Source organism: Crocodylus porosus, unplaced genomic scaffold (assembly GCF_001723895.1).
Source record: "Crocodylus porosus isolate Cpor-Errol unplaced genomic scaffold, CroPor_comp1, whole genome shotgun sequence".
Classification (NCBI taxonomy): Eukaryota; Metazoa; Chordata; order Crocodylia; family Crocodylidae; genus Crocodylus; species Crocodylus porosus.
The window spans coordinates 14,180,069-14,191,857 of NW_017728947.1; the positions used below are offsets into that span (position 1 = coordinate 14,180,069).

Here is an 11,789-nt window from a genome sequence, read left to right on the forward strand (position 1 = left end):
GAAGAACTACTTCACTGTAAGGGTGGCCAGAGCCTGGAATAGGCTTCCCAGAGAGGTGGTGCTCTCACCTTCCCAGAAATCTTCAAGAGGAGACTGGATAGGCACCTGGCTGGGGTCTTATGACCGCTGCCACCCCCACTACTCCTTCTGGCCTATGGCAGGGGGTTGGACTCGATGATCTGTCTAGGTCCCTTCCCACTCAGTGATTCTGTGATTCTACTTCTGGATGAAGTCTATACCAGGCTCTGGGGACTCATATGGTAAAGAAGTTTTTTCTTATGTCCAGACTAAAACAGTCTTCCAGGAGTTTGTGACTGTTGGACCTTGTCTTCTCTTGGGGTGCCATGGTGAACAGCTGTTCTCCCAGTTCCTGATGCACATTCCTTATATACTTATAGTCTGCAGCCAAGTCACGCCTGAGCCTTCACTTCTCCTGGCTGAAGAGTCCCATGGCTCTCAGCCTCTCCTCATAAGACCTGTTCTCTTATCCTCTAATCATGTGCGTGGCTCTCCTCTGGACTCTCTCAAGCTTTTCCATGGCTCCCAGGGCTAGACTGTCTGCTGCTCAGGCCCTGGTCTTATACACTGCAAGCCCAGCCCTTTTTGGGTCATGCGGTTCATTTGATTGCCTTCTGCCTCACCTGCAGCTTGTCTTCCCTTAAAGCAGGAGCCCCAAGCTCCCTGCTACAGACAGATAAATGCTTAATGTACAATTTCTTACCATAAAAATTCAGAGTAGTCGCTATATAAGAATTACCTGATTAAATGACAGAGTAAAATAATCAAAGATTCTTTGTGTACACTGCTTGTGCTCATCTACAAAATAGAAGATAATTCTGCAAAACAAAATAATTGAGCATACTGGATGCCTATACACGTGCAGCGAAGCTGCTCTGATGCACTGTAATTACAGCATGTTGCAGTAGACTGGATTAATCGAGCTTGCTGGAGTGTGGCAATTACCACACTCCAGAAGACTTCAGCATCACGTGTATCACCATCCCCGTGCTGAAAAACAGCATCAGGGGCGCTCCAACCAAAGCCCACTCAATGAGCTTCAGTCAAAGTGCCTCTGCCACCTCCCCTCAGCGAGGGGATGTTGACACACATGACGTTCCAGGTACTTCAATCAGAGCAGCTCTCAGAGCCGCTTTAAGCAAAGCACCTTCCCTCCCCCACTCCAGGAGCACGTGTATAAATTCCCTTTAACTCTTGTTGAGCAGAAGAGTATCTGATACTTTGCAAGCATCATATGACTTGACAGGTGCTATTGTGGGCATAAGTCAGTACTTTTTAAGATGACTAATTATCAAGTACAAATGTAATTGAGATTTAATGTGTGTACATTTGGAAATTACTATTTATACTTTAAGAGATACTAAATTAGACCAAGTGTTTTTGTACAAATGAATGGCACTATGACAGGGATTCAGTGCACCAATAAAACCATAGTGATGAGTTATTCCAGTGACTAATAAATCAGATTTCATTGTACTGTAAATAATACCATTCTGTAGGGCTCCCTCCCACTGGTTGTCAATAAGGGCCAGGAAAGATTTCTTCCCCTCCTCAATGTGTAACTTACCTTCTATTATTGTTAGTTTCTTTTGGTTTCCTTTTTGTTTTCCTCTGAAGTCAGAGACTGACTGACTACTGGGAAGAGTATGAGGGTACTCCTATGGGACTGAAAAGCCTCTTTGGATGGCAGGTTGGTAGATCTTGCTCTCGGGCTCAGGATTAAACCAACCACCAGATCTAGAGTCAGAAAGGACCCCCCAGGTGATTACACTGGCAGAGACTGATGAAGCTTTTTGCCTTTCTCTGTACTGTGGTTGGGAGTCATTGGGGTATGTCTTATTCATAAAGTTCCTGATATTGCAAGGGCACAAGATATCGGCAGTGACCATGGTTTCTCCTGCTCTCTTCCTGTGGCACAATGTAGTTTTGAAGCTCTGGTCCTTTGTACTGAAAGTTTTTATTTTGTTCCAGGATGCTGGAACTACCCTTCAGTTTTCCACCTGTAAAACAGTGCAAATGGCACTTCTCTAGCTCACAGGGTGTTGATGTTGTGAGGTGCTGAGATACTATGGCAACACAGACAATATACGATACATCTGTATGCAGAGATGGGAACCCTAACTACTCCCATGTATTTGGAATTTCACCCTAAATTAGAATCCCAACAAAATGGGAAATATTGATGATAATAGCCAGGTCAATTTACTAACTAAAAAACTCATTCAACATAATAATAAATGATACTTTGCAATTTATAATCCAAAGACCTTAACGTGACTAAAAAAAGTGTGGCACCATCATCCTTCCATTTTACAGATGGGAAAAATAAGTTACTGAGCACTCACAAGTATGTCAGAACCTGGAATCCCTTTGCCTAATATATATCATTCTTGTCTAAATAATACAGTACTATGAAAGCATAAGTATATCTGCAAGGTTAAAGGTTTAAATTAGGATTGATATTTGCAATGTTTTCCTTACCGAGACAATTATGGCCATCATGAGCCAACATGAAGCCATCATAACACGTACAGCGATAATTTCCTGGAATGTTGAAACATTCATGTACGCAGCCTCCATTGAAGTCATTATCACATTCATCAATGTCTGAGGAATAAAGCAAAAGTCAATATGATGGATGCTTGCTTGTGTGTTATAGACAGGTCATGACATGATTGTCTAAATGTGAACAACAACTTCTCCCTTAAATCATTATTGTCTTGCAAATAGACTATACTTAACATATTATTTGTTGAATGCTTCTCAAAGTGACAAAATGCATTAGGATTCCCATTCAGTATTATATTATAGTTTAAACTTTCTAAAACTCAATTTAAAATAGACAGTATTATGTTAAAAATCATGGACCTGATTCTCCTCTCTATGCATTGGTATAAATAGGGAGTAACTCCAGGAAGTCAATGAAGGGACACCAATTTAAAAATCAATCTGTAGTAGACTCAAATTCTACTTTTAACAACTTCCCCCACTGAACATACACACACTCAAATTTCCTCCCTAATTTAGTAAGAATGCTTCATATAATTAAAATGGAAAGAATTAAAATATCTAATTTACTCATCACTGTTGCATGTTGCTTATTTTCCATGGAGGTTTCACTTGGGTTCAAAAACTAACACACACAAGTCAACCTAGCTTCTGATTCCCCTGTACTAACATTATACTGCATTGCTTGGGTTGCAAAAACTGCATAAAGATGTTTAAATCCAAAAGAAAAAAATCATTACTTAAAAAAAGGAAAACATTCACAAGACCATTTCTATTAATCAATATTTTAAAAACAGTTTAAACACCAAATCTAGATATTGGTCCCAAATTACCCTTCTCTCTTCTTTATTTCAAATTAAACAACAAATAACCCATACTTTGTGCTGTCTTGCTCTCTCTCTAAATGAAGAAATTGAACATGTGGAACTTGATCTGGCTTCTACTTGTATAGGATAAACAATATTTCACATAAAGCCTTTGAGCAAAATAAACTAATTATAAAGCTAAGGATTTCATTTAATTTAAAAACAAAATTCAATTGATCTTGTGCCCATTGCAATCAATGGCAAAACTGCTGCCGACTTTGGCAGACGTGAGGTTTGGCTCACAGAACAAAATTCAGGTCTGAATTACTTAAACCTGCTGTACAGCCAGAGGCTTATATGAGATTTAGATGGCACCCAGATCTTGTGTTGGTCCTCTGTCTGCAGAAGGGGAATTTCACCCTACATGGTTATAGAGACTGAGGGAGACAAACAGAGACAATACCCAGAACCCAACAGAGTCGGGTCAAAGTCTGACCAATCAAACTGCAATTTATTATTAAAGAGGATACAGCTCTTGAATCCTCCAAGCCTGGAATTCTGTTTTGTCCTGGAATTCTGGTTTGACCCAGAGTATACATAGTGAATGATGTCAAATTCAGAACCTATCTACAATCTCAAGATCACCTCCTTCCTCTGCATCACCTTGAAAGGGGGGAGAGGAGTAACTTGGGTTCAGGTTACTGATTCAGGTCCATCTCTATTCATCATTGACCTAATAATGCTTATTACATTATTAACACTACTTTGCACAACTTACGCACCACTATTTTACCTAATTATTTTCATCCAAGGGGTTCTTAGAGCAGAATTTTCAAAAGCAACAGCATCCCATGCTCATCAGTGATTTGGGCTCCATCTATTCTTAGAGTTTGTACCCATGAAACTAGCTAGGCCAGGGGTATGAGTGGCACACAGTCAGTCTGTGGACCAGATCCTGCATGGGGCTGGTGTACAGGTCAATCTGTGGATACAACCCTGCACACCCAGATCCAGCTGTGCAACACACCAATGCAGCACACCTGGCCTGGCCACAGAGGAGAGGGCCAAACATGAGCAGTGGAGCACCCAGACCTGGACACATGCCAGCCTGACCCCATGCACCTGGATATGTTGTGCAGGGCCTTTGGGTCTCCACATGGGTCCAGTAATTTGGCAGCAGGGGAGTAGCCATTAATAATGCAACTGTTCCCCTGCCACCAAATTTCTGGACCCATGGGGAGACCCACAGGCCAGATGACATGGCTCCACAGGCTGGATCTGGCCCACAGAATTCCTACTTTAGTCAGATGTAATTATGTCAATATTGGGAGGAAGACTGAAGCACTAAACTCCACTAGTGTAGTAAACTTTTGTGAGCAGATAAAGCCTTTTAAAAACCCCAATATCTTACAGTGGGTTAAAAGTACAATTAGGACCATTCTGTGGGGTGAGGGGAGGGAACTGAGACACAAAGAGGACACCAACACAGCAAATCAGTGAACTAAAATGCTGATCTCCTGAATCACAGTTCTGTGCTCCAATCACTAGCTCTGCATGGTTACTTCATAGCAGTTTGGCTACCTTCTTCCCACATCAGTGGTTAAAGAAGGCCCCTAAATAAGGTAGGTAAATTAGGTACCTAAATAAAGTGGCTTAGTTTCCTTGTGTGTTCACTGTCTGCAGCACTTGAAAAAGCCTAAGAAAGTCTGACACTTTCATCAGATGCTCAACTATAAATATAATTTTCTGTTTTCTGTGGGGCCATTCCAACTACTGCCAAAGCCAATGGAAAGATGCCCACTAACTTAAACAAAGGTGGACCAGGCCCATAGTGACCCAGCCTTGCTCAAGCCTGTTGCTGTGAGAGATTTAGAAGCTCCATAGCTCATGTCACATGCAAGCTGGGGGCTGGCCTCCTGTCTCAGGCACAATTTATGGCCCTGATCATAGAAAATGTATAAAGCCCCTTTGGAGCCATGGGGATGTCAGGCTCTTTATGAGCATAATTATTATTGCAATGATTAGTTTCACATTTGGTTTTGTACTACCTCAATGCAGATTTAAGCACAAATCTTCACCGCTGATTTCATGAAATATAAAATGTTTTAAATGAATCAATGCAGTATTTGTTAGTCATATGTTATCAAGAGCTGACTATCTTTAACAGATTAGATCCCTGGAACTCAAAAGACTGCCCCTGGGGAAGCAGTGATTCGGACAAGGACTCAAGTGTCCTGGTGGATTAGCAGTTGAACCTGAGATCCCAGTGCATCACTGCAGCCAAAAGGGCTAATGCAGTGCTTGGATGTATGAAGAGATAAACATTAAGTATGACTCAGCAGATTATGTTACTTCAGCATTTGGCACTGGGGCAACCACAACTGGAATACTGTGCCCAGTTCTGGCATCCACAACTCCAAAATTAGAGAGGATCCAGATCTTAGGGATTAAGACACTAACATTCACCTCCACTTTTTCCCTGCCACTGATTTTAGTTACCAGAGCAGCAGAAGATCCCCACATCTGTCAGCAGGGAAGGCAGTGGGGGGGCAAGTAGTGGCAGCATTCACCCTTGAGCTCCTGAGCCATGCCAATGCAGCAGCTTTGCCCTACAGGCTACAAGTTAACCCCTCATAGGCTGTGTATAGCTGATGGGCTGCCTATTTGACAGCTCGTCTTACAGGACAACTAAAGGCGCTTAAATCAAGGTAGCTGATTAAACAGAAGATAAAGGAATGACTCTATCACAGTCTGTAAGTACCTCCATGAGAAACAGAATATTTGAAAACAAGGGTGCTTTATTCTAGCAGGCAAAGTTATAACTGGATATAATGGCAGGGAGAGGACAGGCACAAAAATTAAACAGTGAAGTTTAGTAGCCATTTGAACAATATATCTAAGGCTGTGGTGGATTGTCTATTCCTGGAAATTTTTCAGTTACATTGGAATTAGTACAGCCTGTATTAGATGGAAGTCAGACTCGATTACCACAATGTTCCATCCTGATATGAAAAGCTATGAAACCTAACCCCATGGAAGTCAGTGGAATTTTGGCCATTGATTTTAGTGGAAACATTGATTTCAGTCCAAAGACTTTCTTCTGTTTTGCTGTTACGTTGACAGAGTCAAGACATGCTCTTCCTCTTTCAGGCCACAACTTTTTCAAAAAGGCACTGTAAATCTTACAGGTGCACTGATACACCGGTCCCATATCAGATCAGCACCGATATAAGGAAAACTGAGAGCATCAGCTTTTTTTGGTTCATGTGGCTGATAATGTGCCCAATAAATGCCACATGCATGCGCACAGCTGCAGCACAACACACAGGTGGCCAGGAACGTAGCCCAGCAGCATGGAGAGCAGCTGGTCTGGCTGGTAAGTCTGTTGTGGGGGAAGGGGTGGGGGGAGGGAAGGGGCATGGGGGAGCAGATTGAAGCCCCCAGAGTGAGGGACAGAGTGGGGCTGGGGCAAGCACCACCCAGCTGCAGCAGGATGGGACAGCTGTGAGCGGGCGGGCGGGCACCTCCCACTGCTATGCGCAACCCAGGAGGTATGTACCCAAATCTGCACAGGGGACAAGGGCGGGCTGCCATTGCAGGCTGAGGCCGGGGCTGTGCCGGACTCTTCCCACTGGGGGCTGGGCCAGGCTGTGCTCAGGGTGGGGAGCAGTGGTACTTGGAGGGGGGTTAAGGGGGGATAGAGCCACCACAAGATTTGCCATAGTTCTCCCTACCCCTCCTCTCAGCGCCGCCACCGCCCCAAGCGCAGCCTGGCCTAACGCCCCACTAGGCAGAGCCTGGCGCTGCCCCACTCCCTCCCTCACCATGGGGGCCTTGATCTGCTCCCCCTATGTCCCTTCCCTCCCTCCACTCCTTGCCCCACAACAGACCAGCCAGTTGCTGCTCTCTGTGCTGTAGGATGCATACCAGCTATAGGATCAGTATCAGCTGATATGGCTCATTAAAAATCAGCCATCGGTATCAGCCCAAAAAAAATCTCTATCGGTGCACCCCTAGTAAGTCTGTTGGTAAAGTAAATCTAGGCAGACGGATGGACACAGTCTGTGTTTGTATTTGATGTCTTTTATTGTTATGAGATTTTTGGTCGCATACAGATATATAATCAAATGCAAAATATATCAAATTTCTGGACTTCGTAAGACTTAGGATGGAAGTAGATGTCACCTTTCTTTGCTTTTGCATGGCCATAAAAAAATGTTATGGCTGCACAAAGCAAAAGAACATAGAAGTCCATACCTTTTGTCATACTGCAAATGCCCAAATTTGTGGCTGTGACACATGGTAGTAATAATTTGTGCCACTCTACTGAGGTGGATATCTATTTGCTTTATGGCAGAAGAGTACGGGCAATGCTCTCCAGTCACACCAGGCAGGGGCTCAGGGGCTTGAGGAGCCTGATCCTGTACCCCCTAGGAATTCCCAAGCATGAGAATTCCCCTCAAGCCCTGAGAGAACCTGCCCAGCTTTCCCCACTTACAGATGCATGTCCCCAGAATTTCCAGGACATGTCTCGGTAAGCAGGGAAACCCTGAATTTCCCATCTCACACAAATGCACCCCAGAGATCCTGGGGATGTATAGCCAGATGAGCCCCAGAGATCCATCTCTACAAGTAGCGAAACCCTGACTTTCCCCACTTATCCAGATGTTCCCTGGAGAGCTAGGGGCACATCTTGGTAAGTAGAGAAAGCCAGGCAGAAGCTCTCAGGGCTTGAGGCGTGTGATCCTATGTGGGAGCTCTGGGGGTATGCAGGACTGGGCCCCTCAAACCCCAGAACACATCACTCACTGTCCCATAGCATCAACAGGTGGGACAATGGGCAATGTGTGTTTTGCCCAATGAAGCAGACCAGATGTGCTGGTCTGCTTCCTCCTTAAGCTCTCAAGCTCCTGTGGCTGGAGAGCATGGGCAACTCCTGGCTGCCTGTACTCTCCAACCATAAAGCAAATAGATGTCCACCTCAGTGAAGTGCCACAAATTATTACAGCCTGTCATGGCCACAAATTTGGGCATTTGTGGAAAGCTGACATATTCTGACACAGCTGATTCGCTTCATTTAGCAAGGTCTATTGTTAGCCTAAATGGCATAAGCTGTCAATGACTCATCAAAAGTGTCTCCAGGAACGCTCTCTGCAGTTCTGTAAGCTGGCACATACACAACACCGGCCACAGCACAAGGCTGCCATAAATTTACCTTTGCATGTCTTCCCTTCACCACTGTAACCCAGTTTGCACGTGCACTTGTACAACTTTGGGGTGTTTTGACAAATAGCATCTGGATGGCAGTCATCTGTCCCATCAGCACACTCATCCACATCTGTGAAGCAAGACCAGATTCACAAGAAATGTCAAAAACAGCAATGCAGAAATGTCTGTGCACATCTCCGCTGGGTCAATTGATGAAGGTTGTGTGGTACGGCCACATGCACAGAGAAGGAAAACAGAAAGATAGAAAAAGATTCAGGGTGCCTGAATATGAGCTTGCGTGATGATTGTTAATAATAATAACAGCAACAACATTCTGCCCAGCTATCTGTGTCCTTTAGAATAGCTTGCCACATATTTACCGTATTTTTCAGACCATAAGACGCACCCCTCCTGGAGCCTCAGTCTCCACGGCAGCGAGTCCCTCCTTCGGACTCCTGCCCCGTCTGTTCCGGCCGGCCATTTTTATTGCCGGCTCCCGGCCACCGGCACGGGCGCCGGCTTCCGGTCTAAACAAGCGGCGGATGTCCCGCTCGGGCTCCGCCGCCTCCGCGGGCAAGCTCCGCCCCGTCTCCCCGGGACACACACCTTCGGACCATAAGACGCACCCTCGTTTTCCCCCCACTTTTGGGGGGAAAAAAGTGCGTCTTATGGTCCGAAAAATACGGTATATATGCACATAGGTATGTATCTGCATTTATGCATTACGGGCTACATCCTTAGCTGGGTAAATCCATGGAGCTACACCAATTTACAACAGCAGAAAACAAGCCCCTACGGCTCTCTGTACAGGGGTAAAAGACAGATTTACTCTATAAGTATTCAACCACTGGAAAAAAAAAAAAAATCATATTTCATGACAGCGATGTCACCCTCAGAAAATGTGACATGTTTTCATACTAACAAAAAGTTTTCCAGAGACATACATTCAATTTGGTCAAGAGATTCAGAATGTTACATTTTTACTTACCACTCACCAGATGGCTATTCAAGTATTTTTACAGGTCCCAAATTATTGTTTTAAGTAAAAAGTGAAATTCATATCCAGTGGAAATGTTGCTGAAACACACAGTCAGCAGGCTCCTTTCTGGAAATAGCAGACACAGTGTAGACAGCACAGATAAAATATCCAGTCAGAAACTCCAGAGCAAGGGGAATGTGGGGGGGGGGGGGGAAAATCAGCTGAGGAGAAGGTCCTGGGGATGAGGAAGTGTAGACAGAGGAAGAGGAGTTGTAAAAACTGTGTGCCATCAACTGGAGTATCTAGGACAGTAAAAGAGGATGCAAATCAAGAGAAAGAAAAAGGAATGCCAGTGGATGGTGGAAGAAAGATCAACAGAAAAGGGGAGTCCTAGAGGGCAGAAAAGAAGATCCTAGGAGGAGGAACTGAGACTACAGGCAAATCGTCTGAAGAACAGGTCCCCCAGTCTCAATGTTGTATTTGGCAGTCCAACCATTTTTTTCATAGCATGGACCACAGTATATCATGGGTGACCACCGGTATCTGGAGGAACGTTTGTTCACCAGAGAGCCCCAAGGGACGATGAGGTCTATTGCAAGACCATTTCAGGCTGGACATAAGGAAGAATTTCTTCACTGTCCGAGCCCCCAAGGTCTGGAACAGCCTGCCATTGGAGGTGGTTCAAGCACCTACACTGAACACCTTCAAGAGCAAATTGGATGCTTATATTGCTGGCATCCTATGACCCCAGCTGACTTCCTGCCCTTTGGGTGGGTGGCTGGACTTGATGATCTTCTGAGGTCTCTTCCAGCTGTAATGTCTATGAAATCCTAACAAATCATTTTATAGATACCTCCTCCCTCATTCACATTCAAATTCACACTCACACTCGCACAGCCCATCTATCTTTCTATTTGCAATCACAAAATACCCTTGTAGCAACTGCAGCAATGCTTATGTGGAAAAGCATTCACATAGTTGTAACTTCTTGAAATGAACCAGGACCCAAGACAACAAGCCAGCACTGCAGTCACCCCGTTCTCCAGAACTTCATCAAATATGCCACTGACTCTCAATGGCTCACAGATCACAGACTGCTGGATAACACCCTATGGATGCCTTGGGCAAAAATCATAAGAAAATTAAGAGATCAGTGCCGGGCTGGGGAGATCAGCAAAACCTGAGGTTATGGGGCTCCACCAGGAAGGGTTTTGAAAAGGGGATCTCTGAGTATTGGGAGCAGGAAGAAAAGGAGCAGTGAGAATCACCAGAGGAAATCTGATTAGAAGGATATAGATATACAGCACAGAAGTAGAAAACCATGTTGGAAGGGAGGAGCTCAAAAGGAAAGAAGCCTTAAACGTATAGGAAAACTAGCTTTATCTCCATGTAACAAGTCCCACTGTCCAGGCACCTGTCTGCACACTTGTGCCAATAGATGCATCCGTCAGCAGCAGGCGCAACGACAGGCAAGACACAAGCTGTTTCCTTTTGAAACTACAGCATGTGCAAGTCTAACGACTGCCATGCCTTCTACAGGGGAGCAGGGTCTTTTTTTTCTTGTTAATTCCTTACGAGCTCCAGAAGGTGAATGAAAGGCAACAAAGAAATAAAGTCGGAGAAAGGCATTGCTAGCATACACCAAACCGCAGGACTTGCAACCACAGAAGTAGGCTGAACGCTATTAAAGGCATGGAGTGAGAGGTCTCTTTGGCAGGCCAGCAGCCTGAGCTGGGGGGAGACACACTGGGGAAGGGACAAGAAAGGGTGCACACACGTCGCTGCCTTCAACTTGGCAGTGGAACTGCTGCACGGGCCAGGATCAGGCGCAACGCCTTGCTGGATCGGATGGCAACGCCACTGGACGCCTGACAAGGCACCAACGTGGACTTTGCCCCTTCCCCACTCGTTTCCCGATGCTCACGGCCATCAGTCCCCAGGTACAGCTGCCCCTACCCCTGCCACCCCCAGGCTCCGCGCGGTGGCCGCCTGCCTGGAGCGACCTGCAGCAGCTCCTCAGCCCGTCGCCCAGGCTCGAGCCCTGGAGCCGCTGTGGCGCAGGGAGGCGCGGGCAGGGGCAGGGGCCCGGGGGTCCGCGCCCCCCCCGGCCTGCCCTTCCCCGACCGAGGAGCCCGCGCGACCGCCCTCACTCACCGGGGAGCAGCAGCGACCGCGCGTGGGGAGCCGCCAGCAGCAGCAGCAGCACGACTGACCCACGGAGCCCCATGGAGCCCGGCGGCGCGGTGCGGTGCGGTGCTGCGAGGCTGGGC

At 45.9% G+C, this 11,789-nt stretch overlaps 1 protein-coding gene across 3 annotated transcripts in view; it reads right to left on the reverse strand.

The window, feature by feature from the left end:
• Positions 1-11,778, reverse strand: part of SCUBE2 (signal peptide, CUB domain and EGF like domain containing 2) — a 73,930-nt gene extending 62,152 nt beyond the window's left edge. For all 3 annotated transcript variants that reach the window (XM_019552135.1, XM_019552134.1, XM_019552133.1), the window contains exons 1-3: positions 11,674-11,778; positions 8,548-8,670; positions 2,500-2,625 (exon numbers count right to left, since the gene is read on the reverse strand). In XM_019552135.1, coding sequence (XP_019407680.1) covers positions 2,500-2,625; positions 8,548-8,670; positions 11,674-11,746 — 322 coding nt within the window. In that variant the 5' untranslated portion in view covers positions 11,747-11,778. The remainder of the gene's footprint in view (positions 1-2,499; positions 2,626-8,547; positions 8,671-11,673) is intronic.
• Between the last annotated feature and the right edge of the window lie 11 nt (positions 11,779-11,789).